General features: G+C 36.7%; 1 protein-coding gene across 40 annotated transcripts in view; it reads right to left on the reverse strand.

Annotated features, from left to right (window-relative positions):
- Rims1 (regulating synaptic membrane exocytosis 1) overlaps nucleotides 1-12,094 on the reverse strand; it is a 176,110-nt gene that overhangs the window by 78,306 nt on the left and 85,710 nt on the right. For 12 of the 40 annotated variants that reach the window (XM_033756725.1, XM_033756715.1, XM_033756723.1 and 9 more), the window contains 2 exons: nucleotides 10,868-10,939; nucleotides 4,249-4,361 (listed from right to left, as the gene is read on the reverse strand). In XM_033756725.1, the coding sequence (XP_033612616.1) occupies nucleotides 4,249-4,361; nucleotides 10,868-10,939 (185 nt within the window). Of the gene's footprint in view, nucleotides 1-150; nucleotides 181-4,248; nucleotides 4,362-5,386; nucleotides 5,570-10,867; nucleotides 10,940-12,094 lie in introns of all 40 variants that reach the window. The other 28 variants (XM_033756727.1, XM_033756719.1, XM_033756718.1 and 25 more) reach the window with 6 other exon arrangements.

Below are 12,094 nucleotides of genomic sequence, written 5' to 3' on the forward strand. Positions count from 1 at the left end.
AAGAACACCAAAGTGCCCTACAAAGTAATTTCAGGAAATAACTACTTGTCAAATAATTATGCTCATTGTTTCAATAGAGTTATACTGTACTTGTATATTATAAAAGAAGAGCAATAATATTTAATGTTAGAAAATTACATTAATATTTACCTTTTGTAGAAGAGTTATATTTTTCTTGTTCTTCAATGAATTAAATGCACATAATGATGGAAACAAAAGAAAGAAATCAGCAAATTTATAGTTAGACATGGAAATATGAATCAACACAATGGCATGAATAATAAAATGCATAACACATAATATGACATGATAAATTGCAATGACAAACCAAGTCTCAAATATGGTACTAAAATTAATCAAAGAAAGAATGGATACAGTAATTTAAAGTTTTAAAAAGAATAAAAACATTGGATATTAATACTTTTGGCATTTGAAAAGTGTATTCCACATTAGTTTTTCTTGCCTTTTAAGAATTTTACATTTTAGCACCAACTTTACCAAACATTTTTAACTTAAATTCACTGTGATTTTTTAATCGTAACTATATTTAAAATAATCCTTACTCTTCATGACAAAACTTTTATCATAAGAATATTACTTCATAGGATTTAAAATTTCATCTGACATGTAAAAAGACCCATTTTTACTCGTGTGTATTTTAACATTTTACACATGGAAAAACATAATTTCAAGAAATGATTACCTTACAAATAATTTAAGCAATCCTTTTTGTCTTTCTCAAGTTAATTATATGAAAATACTCTAAAGTCAAATTACTTGGTTGTTACAGTCTTCATAAACATTTCATAAAGATTTCTATCTATCTCCTTATTGGCACACTACTTACTGGCCAATCTAGGTACTTCTGAAGAGGAATAGGTACCAGATATACTAAGGGACATATACAGCAACTAGAACACTAATTTTTTTAAACTTATGAGTGATCTTCAAATGATTCTACGAAGACGTACATCTGAGCACACATACATGCACACAAATCAGGTGACTGGCTTTAGGAAGTCATACAATTTTGATTTTTGTTTTTAGATGGGGTTTCACCAAATGGTTCGCGGTGGCTTTGAACTCTTGGGTTCAAGTGATCATCCTGTCACAGCCTCCTGAGTAGGTGGGAGTACAGGCACTCACCACTATGCTTGGCTAAAAAAATCATACATTTCATACAAACAATTATGTTGGATTTAGCTGGACGTGGGGGCACATGCCTGTAATCCCAGCACTCGGCAGGCTGAGGCAGGAGGATCACTGTGAGTTCGAGACCAGCCTGGGCTACACAGTGAGTTCCAGGTCAGTGTCAACTACATAGTGAAACCCTGTCTCAAAAAACAAAAACAAAAACAACAACAAAAAAATTATGTTGGATTCAGCCTCATTCTACGTAAGACCTAGACTGGGGTGCAATGTTGAAATGCAATCAGAGAAACTTTCTCAAGTCTTTGACCTCACTTATCACTCATTGTTAAAGTTAGGTAAACTGCAGTCTACTTTTCAATTTCTCTATCTCAAAATCTTATTACAGTCCTCTCTTCTTTTCCAATTAATCTACTGTAACGTAACCAGACTTCAGGTATACAATAGGTGAACATCCTCCGTTTTTAAGAGAAAGTTTAAATTGCTTCTTTTTCAAATATTAAGCAAACATATCCTTTCAAATGCTGTTAAGTTTAAAATAAGAGGTACACACTGCTTTTATTGTATAAAGTATAGAAAAATCTCATTTATTAGAAAAACCATAAATTCGGTCAAACAATCAAAATGTCCCAGTATACATTCTAAAAACAATAATGTAAACAACCATATAAGGGAAATGCTTGAATAAAATTATTTTATATGCGTATCAAGAAGTTGTACCATCATGTGAAATCTCTGCTCTTACCAATTGGCTATGAACTCAATTATCTTTTAGTAAACAGAAAACTATTCTTTGTTAAAAATAAAAATCAGACGAGACAATCAGAAGGAAGAAAAGTGCAGCACAAACGACTGTGAAGGACCTGCAGTCAGTATTAATCTTCAGAGAAGAGGTAAGTGAATTTTAACAAATTATATCAAAAGAAAATTAATAACATTTTTCTATATCCTTAAGAACAACCGTGAAATCATTCTTAAAATTCACTAAATAATGTCTCCAGAATCAAATCAGATACCAACTTCTGAAAAACGTGTTAGGACAAATATAGCTGTTATGTGAGCTGTTCAGTTTGAAAGACACCCACAGTGGCAGATGGCAGGCATCACTGTTGTTTACCCAAGTCCCCCGGTGCGTGTTAACACCAGAAATGACACAGCATCGTTTTATCTCTGGAAGAACCCACAGCATAACCGTCCATGCTTGTGGTCACGTTTTCAAATGCTTTATCTCTTTAACTTCTAAGATCATATATCTATTTCAGAACCTCAAATAACCAAAGGAGTTCACTAATATATTTGTGATACTAACTATGAAAATAACGTCACTCTCAGTCATGCCCTTTTATCCACCTCAATTCATTCCTCACACACCGATGATTTCTCTGAAAAACAACTGTGAACAGGAATATCGTAAACAGTTAACATTGATACCAACAGAAGAACATGAGATTTTTTAAAAATGAAAACTAAAATCCAGATACAGTTCAAGTGATTTTGCACAAGCAATTCTTACTCCTCCAGAAGTAACATAATTATAATCCCGCTCTATAAGAATTATATGCAATACCATTATATGCTTTTGAACCTTATAGGTTTTACTTGCAACTGTAGGAAATGCAAAGAATTTCAGGGACACGGGACTTTTGAGTTATCAGCATGACCCGGTAATATTCATATAAACACTAAAATTTGTGGTTCTTTCAGTTGTGCAACAGGAGTTCATGAATGAATAATTCAAACACACACCAGCATTTTTTGTAAAACAAAATTCACCTCAGTTAGTGCTAGTTTTAACATTATGAATAAGCTTCTCAAAATGTTCCCAAAAAAGTTGGTGAAATACATGAATTAATATTCCAATAAATTACCTGCTGTTTTAGAAAAGAGAGTCAGAGTTTAACAAAGGATCATATTTTCCTGAATAACTAAATGAGATGAACTAAATGGATAGTTGTATAGCAACCCTGACAAACTAAAGCATGATGTATGACCAAGAAATATGATTAAAAACAAATTTATTGTACCAATACTACCCTATTAATGACTTCAAACTCTTTAAATCTACAAACTAAATTTTCTATAATAAAATATTCTACAAGCAACTATTCCGCATGGCTCTTTAAAACAATGCACCTATCTTCTCGGATCTTTAACATTTCTACATTACATTCAGTAAAACATTTCAATTATGTGAGAAAAATATATCAGCATCCTCGATATGGAATGAAATCCAATTTTATACCAGCAACAATGAACACTGTTGAAAAAAAAAAGTTTAATACATTAACCTTCAAAGAACTTAAGGATGAAGATTTTCAGTATGTTTTAAATATAAGAAGTCCACTGCATTTATAATACAATCCGAAATTACATACTATTTTAGGATTTTTAAAAGTCCCCAATAAGAAATATGTGATAACAAATACTGATACAAGTCATTTCATATACTGTGAAGTGGGTCATAGGAAAAACGCTGTATTTAAATCACGTAGCTCAGGTAGTTTAGAAATACAGTTTTTAGTTTCCATTCTCACATCACACACAAACACACATACACTCACACTCACACAATGTCTCTCTGGAGAAACGAAATGTATATATGTTTAAAGTAAGAGAATCTTTAGGCAATAGGAAATGTTGAAAAAGACATTAAATATATGCTCAAAGTCATTTTCAGCAGTTTATATAAAAATACAAAGCACTAGGCTATTCAAGCAAATAGGCTAAAATAAAAACAGGAGTGAAGCACTAAATATGATTGTGTTTAATGTTTAAAATTAAGGCAAAGTCAGCCTTTTTAACACACAAAAATCCATACAAAATCAAGGTTTTATTTATCTTCTCCTCTTGTATCTTTGATAAATGCCACATAAACTCCACCCTTTCTTTTAAGTGACCATCTAAAACTCACCCATCCACTCATTCAATAAGTGTGTATACACCATGAACAAGGTTCTGAGGATAAAATTCTATGAAACTTAAATTCTTAAGGTTCAACAAACTATATCTAATCAAAATACTATCCCTCCACTACAGGGTTATAAAATAGGGGGTTTTCCAATCCCAGACTTGCAGACAGCGATCTCTCTTAATGGATACCTTGTTCTATACTGCCACTCCGCACTGGCACTTGTGGGAGCTGTCTGCCCCTGCGGTTGCTGAAGGCTGTGTCTGCCGGAGGAGACTTCGTTGGACTTCCTTGTCGGTGCACTCTGCAGGCAAAAGCATAGGCAAGGATAAAATTCCAGGGCAGCCAAGACAAAATCCTTTTCCCCTTCCTGCCACTACTGTGAGAGGTATAAAAGCCCTAATGGGGCCACTGGAAGCAAAATCAAATACTTTTCTTAACTGTCTAGTGATGTGTGTAAAATGAGTGTTACGAAAAGGGGCTTAAATGGGCAGGGTGACATGTGCCACACATTCTGTGGATGACCCCCCAAACTGAGCTGAGTCAGTCACTTCCCATTGGCTTCCTACAAAGTCACGCTTTCTTAGAAAGTTGTTCCTTTTTGATAGTGCTGACCGAAGCCTTTAATTATAGCCTCTAGATAATAAAATACAGACAAATTAGTTATGAGAGGCTTCTACTTGTATCATTATTCTGAAATCAAAACATAGTCTAGGACCATATACTGATAAGAATAATTCTAGCTGCATACACTTGTATAAATTATTGTTACACGTACTTTATTTTTAAATAGGAAAAAATGTAGAAAGGTATTTAAAATAACCCTGGATGCATGCTACGATATACGTGGCTGTGAGGCCTGAGAATTACCAATGGGAACTGGAGAAGCGTGCACACTGCCACCTGCTGGCCTTCCAGCATTTTATTCTAACTGAAGAACTAACACACTAAGCCATTTCTGAACATGTAAAAAGGTCATCTTCTAATTCTTACATTTTTAAGCAAATACCTATTTACCTCCAAGTAATTTATCATGAAGAATTTCACATGGTTTTTATATTACATATGAATATGCCACAAACAGATGAAAGACATAACAGAGCCAGATTTGATTTCCGATGAGCGCTGGCAGGAAGTCGAGGCTACCACCAGCACAGTGAAGATAGATGCAGGCAATAGAGGAGGTGGGAGAGGTTTCGGTGCCACAGAGAGAGGATCGAAGATTATGGTGTCAGAATGAGTGAACGCTTCGAGTGCTCAGGAAGGCACAACACCACACCAGGACCCGGAGGCAGGACATGAACGCTGGGCTGGACACGGAATAGCAACCTGGTCAGGAGCGGAGAAGGCGGCGCCGACCCTCCGGGGGCAAGGCGGTGCAGAGAGCACAGTGTTCTCACACTAGAGTGCTCACTCGACCGGGAGCGAGCGGGCGGTTTGCCCCTAAGGACTGGTTGCTCAGTCGCTCTGGGGGCTGCGTGTCCCCTTCTAGAAAGACATGGTGGGAGAACCCTAAAACATGCAGGCCAAGAGAGGTCTTCAGTCAACAGGTGCATATTAACTTTAATACCAACACAGCTGTCCAAGGAAAACCTGGTTACTCTGACAAGGCAGTGATCTTTCTAAAACCGTAAGAAAAACCGGTCACACAATTATGAAAATGGAAAACCGTGCACTTGTCACATGTATGGATGTCATATAATTTTTAAGGGACGAGTCTAGATCGCTACAATGTAATAAACTTTTATAAGTCCCACAAGGCAGAGATTTCTCTCTCATCTTTTGTTGAGCTCCATACCAAATGCCTAAAACAGAACTGTACTGAGAAAACAGCTCAGTGAGTGAGTGTGATTAGAACGCTGAGTCGTGAAACTTCGAGCACCTGCCTTCAAGACGAAGGAACGCACTGGGGAAATCTGTGCATATTTCTACAACATTCACAAGTCTGGTTTTCAATAAACAAGTCAATGGCAAATGGACAGCAAAAGGAGGGATGCCTTTCGAGGCTAATCTGAACCGTATTCTATTTTTTAAAAAAGTAAGTGAATGCTTCATTAACTGATACAACTGATTAAAGTGCAAATGGTTAATATGTGAATAAAACCTATTCTCTCATATATAAAAGTATCTGAAAAGACATCTGTTAACTTACTTCATATGGTGTTCAAAACTATTATGAGGGCAACTTAAGGCTTAAGAATTAAAAGCTGATGTTTACACATATATATTCTATATGCATAGAGACATTCTTTGTGTATACATGATCATTTATAATTGATACATGTTTTGGCCTCTTTTATCATTTCAGTACATAGTTTACTGAAAATGCATGATTATCATACCTAGTATATATTATCTCAACAGAAGGAATGACATATCATTCTCTTAAAGCAATGCTGTAAAATTCACCTGTTACTTAAAGTGTAGAAAAATAAACAATACATATTGATCACCAAAAGTATATTTAATGAGTGCTTTATTGAACTTGTATTTAAGATTTCTTTTAGATAAAATGATTTTCACAGTTGTGTTTTTGCTTTAGGATATTTCTTCCAACTCAGAACAATAAAGCAGGGAAAATATCAAGTTATACACAATAAAAGACACACCTTAAATCTTTCACATGGGTATTTTTTATCATCTTGAGCTATGGATTCATGTTTTACCAGACTCTAATACCCTGAAATCTGGACAGTTACCCCAATTTCCAAATTAAAAACAGAAGTAGGTGACAATATTCTATGTATCAAAACTGTTTATTTATTCTGAATTGACTGTCACAATAACACACTTGTATAAAACTGATGGATATGGGAATAATTACAAGACCAAGTAAGTTCTAATGATAATGAGTCTAACCTACCAACTTTAAAAGGCATTGTCAGGCAAACAAACTTCAAGTAATCCTTACTGAAAATATACATTCTGAATGTGGTTTGAAAATTAAATTCGGTTTCACCCCAGTACTGAGAAATGTTACAGATATTTTCACTAAAATCTTGCTTCATTCCTTAATGTGATTTGTAAGCAAAAGAAAAACTTGAATGTGAACTGAAACGCGAATAATGTAGGGGGCTTATGTGGCACCAAACTAAGTGTCTTAAGTATACAAAGCAAATTCAGGGGAAATCAGTGGCCCGTGGGGTGACTAGAACAGAGCTCCAGAATATGTGACAGAAGTGTGCATCTGTGGAGCCAGAAGGGTGTTTGCTGGGCCTCGAAACAGCTTTGCAGGGTTTGAGCTTAATTACACAGCACACAGAGGATCTGTTTTTCCTTTGATATCAATTAAAAGCTCAATAGCAAAACAGTTGCTGCCACCAGCTAATCTGTCACCGGTGCAGCTGCAGAAACCAAAGCAGCACAGAAAAGCCACTGCTGGGGGATGGGAGGGGCGTGACAGCAAGGCCGAGTGACAGAAGAGACTGCAGAGGAGAGAACGCAGAACTGGAAGAGATGAGCAAGGCTTGGCAGAGGAGAGAAAGTGGAACTGGGTGTGGGTCATTTTCGGCAAAAGGAAGCAGAAGTCAGAAATTCTGAGGCACAGGAGTGTGAAGCTGGGAGAACGCAAGCTCTCGAGCCTTGCGCTTTTCAGTGAAGTGGAACATGCTAAGAACGTGCAGGGTGCAGAGCGTGACAAAGATTTAGAACAACCACGGGAGAGAATGGGCAGGGCGTGAGGGACCGGCAGGAAAAGCTGTAGAGAGTATTTTGTCCCGATCTTCAATACAGGGCCATCTGTACCTGCCAGGCGCGGGGCACATGTGTGTGACCCTGGACGCATGCATGTGCATAATTTACGCATGTACTGATCCACAGGCAGTCTGGATATTCTCACCCCTCAGAGGTATAAATATTACTATCTTCTAAGTGCAAAAACTGAAGGTCAAAATAACCTGCACAGAGACAAAAATATAAAACGCAGCAGAGAAAGAATCCACACAGGGCTATGGGGCTTCAGCACCTCATCCTTCTGTCTGGTAAGACAGGACCTGTTTCTGTGCCATGAGGTTAAAAATAAACATTAATTTCCTATCTTAGCATTTACTCCTCATAACACAAAACAAAAATGTATGTCTAAGAACTACATTAGAAGGACCTGACAGAACTGCTATGGGAATCTGTAGGATCAAAATGATGGAAAATGGAATCTAATGCAAATCTATTCTCCCGTGTGTGTGTGCGCGCACGCGTTTGTGTGCTCACCGTCTCCAAGTGCATACCTATTTACTACTGAGTTCCTTCCATGGCTACTTTCTTCACCTAAGACTACTGGTTTGGCTTAGATTTAAACACATTTCTCACAAAAATCTTCCATCTTTAGTCAGACATTTTCTATTTTACAAGTGGACTTGGAGTAAACTGCTTCTGCTCAATCTTAAAAATATGGTAAATACGGTGCTGACATTTTCTAAATGACCTGATAAAGGATGGATATGTAATGGGTTATTCAAAGTCAAGACTTCAAGATGGTTCTTCCTGTGATGGCCTTGTATAGGCCAGCACATCCTCTTTCCAAGAGCAACAGTAAAACATAAAAGTGTACATTTAAGCAATTCTAAATAGTACAATTAAAAAAAAAAAAAAAGTAGCCCATGGTTAGGATGCGGAGGGTAGGTTTCATAAGAAGAAAAGTCACTGGAATGGAATCCAGAATCGAGGTTAGCAGTTCTCTCACTGAATTTACAAGAATGGAAAAAGCTTGACTCTAAGCTAAGTTAAGTGGTTTCCCAAAGGAAAATGAAGCACAGCTTTAAAAGTTTAGGTAGTCAGCTCTGCCAATCTTCTGTCTACAACTGGTCATCAGAACTTTCAAAATAATTTCTTGAGTCGATTCCTCATGAGGCCAAGTTTGTTGAAGGTAACAATGGACCTTTAAAAATCACAATTGCACTGCACATTTTGCCAGAAGCCAGTGCATGACTGGGTGGTACAATTCCTTCTGGGGGTTGTTAACTCCCACAAGCCAAGAATCAATGTCCAGGCTGGGGTGCAGTTAAGGGGCAGAATGAATGCCTACCTCACATGATGGTGGCCCTGGGTTCCACCTCCCACACCCACACACATGAATCAATGAATGAATATTCATACTGAGTCCTCACTTTACTTGTAGCTAGATGTCAACTCAAAATTTCCTACAGGAACGAGTTAATGCAACCTAGAAAATCCAGAACAACTCTTTTCTAACTGGCTATTTGATGATCCACTTGAAAACTAGGCATATAATTTATGCTCTGATAAAAACTAATGAAGAGTTTTCATTCTAATAATCAAATCTGCATGTATAAAATAGTAGAATTTTAGTTAAGATTAAATAATGTGAAAACCAAAAACAATTGGTATGCTTCATTACTATTTACTATCTACCACCTGCTAGAATTCAATGCTTCATTTCTTTCCTAAAAGTCCAATCATTTTTCTACTCAATACTTTTTTGAATCCTAATCTGTTGGAAATAAAGTTCTCTAAACAGTCACCATTTCCACGGACCATTATCGAGGGATAAATTCCATCTCTCTTTTACCCCATAATCCTTGACATGTCTCACATTTACACATTTTTCAGATCTCAACTCAGTGGTTAGGATCTCAAGGGAAAATTTACTTTATTGCCACTATTTTGCTTCTTAATCTTGGCACACAGAGAACTATACAGATTCCATCTTGACCACGCCTATAGTGACTGCCTACCTAGCATCCGCCCTTGAATCTTTCAATCCACCTTCTAAACTGTCAAATGACCTAAATTCTGGAATGTAAACCAATCGTATTTAAGGTACATCAATGGCTCATGAAGAAGTTGAGATTCCTCATCACAGCATTAGCGTAACAGTCATACCATTCCTTAAACCTCCCAGCACATCTCCAGTTTTTAGTTTTAGCCCCTTCTCATCTCCTGAATTTGATTCTCCATTCCAAAATGGGTATGGTTTCCCCAAATTCAAGAAGTTGTATCAACTCTTGGTGTTTTTGCACAATGTTTTGTCTAATGGAATACAGGACACTATGGCCTCACATCTACTTTTACCTGTATGATGTTAGTTCCCATCTTACTTGTTTTTGAAATGTTTTCTAATTTCATCATTACCGCCCCATTCCTCTGTTTCTGATGAGCCTGGGCAAATCTCTACACCCAGAGCTATGAAATTCATCCACCCCTACCTGTGTCCTCAAACATACTCTCAGCAATTGTCAGATAAAAGAAAAGACAATGAGTATAAGAGAAACTGAACTTTTTAGGTGTGGTTTTTTTTTTTCCCAGCTCTGTTAAAAAAACGTCTCAATATCATGGACCTAAAAATACTAAACAGTTTCATGGAACTGGATGAGCAGAAAACAAAAGGCCAGTAATTCCTTTTAATTTTTACATTAACTCAACATATATGTATAGTGGTAAAACACAAGACGAATCCTCAAAATATTCATCTGTAGAAAAGAGACTTTTAAAGATGACATGATTCAGTAAGTGCCTGCCTCTCAAAATATTTGCCTATTCCAGGTACTGTATGCACTGGGAACATTTAATACAACATCAGAAGTAAAATATTAAAGTTCTAACATGTGTGTGTATGTATGTATTAATTTAATTCTCATTAGTAATTAAATTATAAAGAGAAATACATGAGATTTTTTTTTTAAAGTGTGAGATTTAAGGGCTGCCCTCAAACTGCTCTGCTTTTAATTTTTCAACGAAACTATTCAACTATTTAATGAGACATAATGCAGGATTACCCACATGGATTTCTTTAAACAGCACACCCTGGCTCTAGCAGTACGGGGAGATGGTAGCACAGCACAACACCAAGCCTACCTTTCTGCATCAGAGGTAGTGCCTTTTCTAGTCTGTTTTTGGATGCTAGATCTTTCAGACTTTCTGGAGTGCCTGTGGAATGAAATGTTAAAGAAATACAAAATATATGATGAATAAAGCTACAGTAACAGCCATACAATGACAAAAACAATAGACATGACAAATGACAACTATCTTACTTAAATGATTATGTCGATCTGTGCTTTTCAAAATAAAAAAAAAAATCAGAATTGGTGTTGGCAGAAGACATGAGTTGCCAATAGGAGACAGGAGCAGTGACAGTTCCTTACTGGGGACAACTGTGCCCATCGCAAGTTCTAAAGGGCCTCCTGCTGAGCAACTCTGCCTCTCCTGAGGAACACACAGACTACATGGAGGAAGGTAAGGATGGTAATGTGATGCAGGTAATGGGTAGGTGCTGAAAGACCACGTGGAGGAAAGTGCAGTTGATTTATTTTTTGAGGTGATATCAGAAGCCAAAAGGGTCTTCTCTTTAATTAGAAAGTTTTTCTACTTATGTTTGCAGTACATATTTTTGACATTCCTTGTGTGGAGTTGGCACATGTACGTAACACATCTTCATTCCCTTTCCCTCTCCTTTTACTCCCCTCCCTCCATCTCTTTAGTACTCTTCCCTTTAAGAAAGACCTATCTCCTTGTGTCCTATTGTCTTTTATTTTGCTCTTTACTTATAATTAGGGCTTCTCATGTAAGAGAAAAATCACATAATATTTAAGCTCGTGTGTCTGATTTGTTTCACTTAACATGGTCTCAAGGTGCATCCATTTTCCTACAAATGACTCGTTTCTCCTTCTTTGTGGGAGAGTATGAATACCATTGTGTGCAAATATATTTTCTTTATCCAATCACCTATTCATGCGCAAACGGGCTTCTTCCAAGATTTAGCTAGTATGAAACATGCTGCTATAAACATGGGTATGCATGTATCTCCATAATATGATGATTTTTAACACTTTCAGGAAGATATCTAGAAGGAGAATAGAGAGGCAAATGAATTTCTACATTTAGTTTTTTAAGGTGTGTACGTAATTATTTCCATAGTGTTTGTACTCATTTGCATTTCTAATAGTACAGAAGGGTTCCTGTTTCCCCCTGCAGCTTTTCTAGCACTTATTACTTGATTTCTCGGTGATGGCCATTCTTTCTGGGTTAAAATGGCATTCCAATGTTGTTTTAATTTGCATTTTCCTAGTGGCCAGTGATGTT

This window comes from Fukomys damarensis, unplaced genomic scaffold, assembly GCF_012274545.1.
Source record: "Fukomys damarensis isolate Sample0158 unplaced genomic scaffold, DMR_v1.0_HiC HiC_scaffold_27, whole genome shotgun sequence".
In the NCBI taxonomy this organism is placed as follows: domain Eukaryota; kingdom Metazoa; phylum Chordata; class Mammalia; order Rodentia; family Bathyergidae; genus Fukomys; species Fukomys damarensis.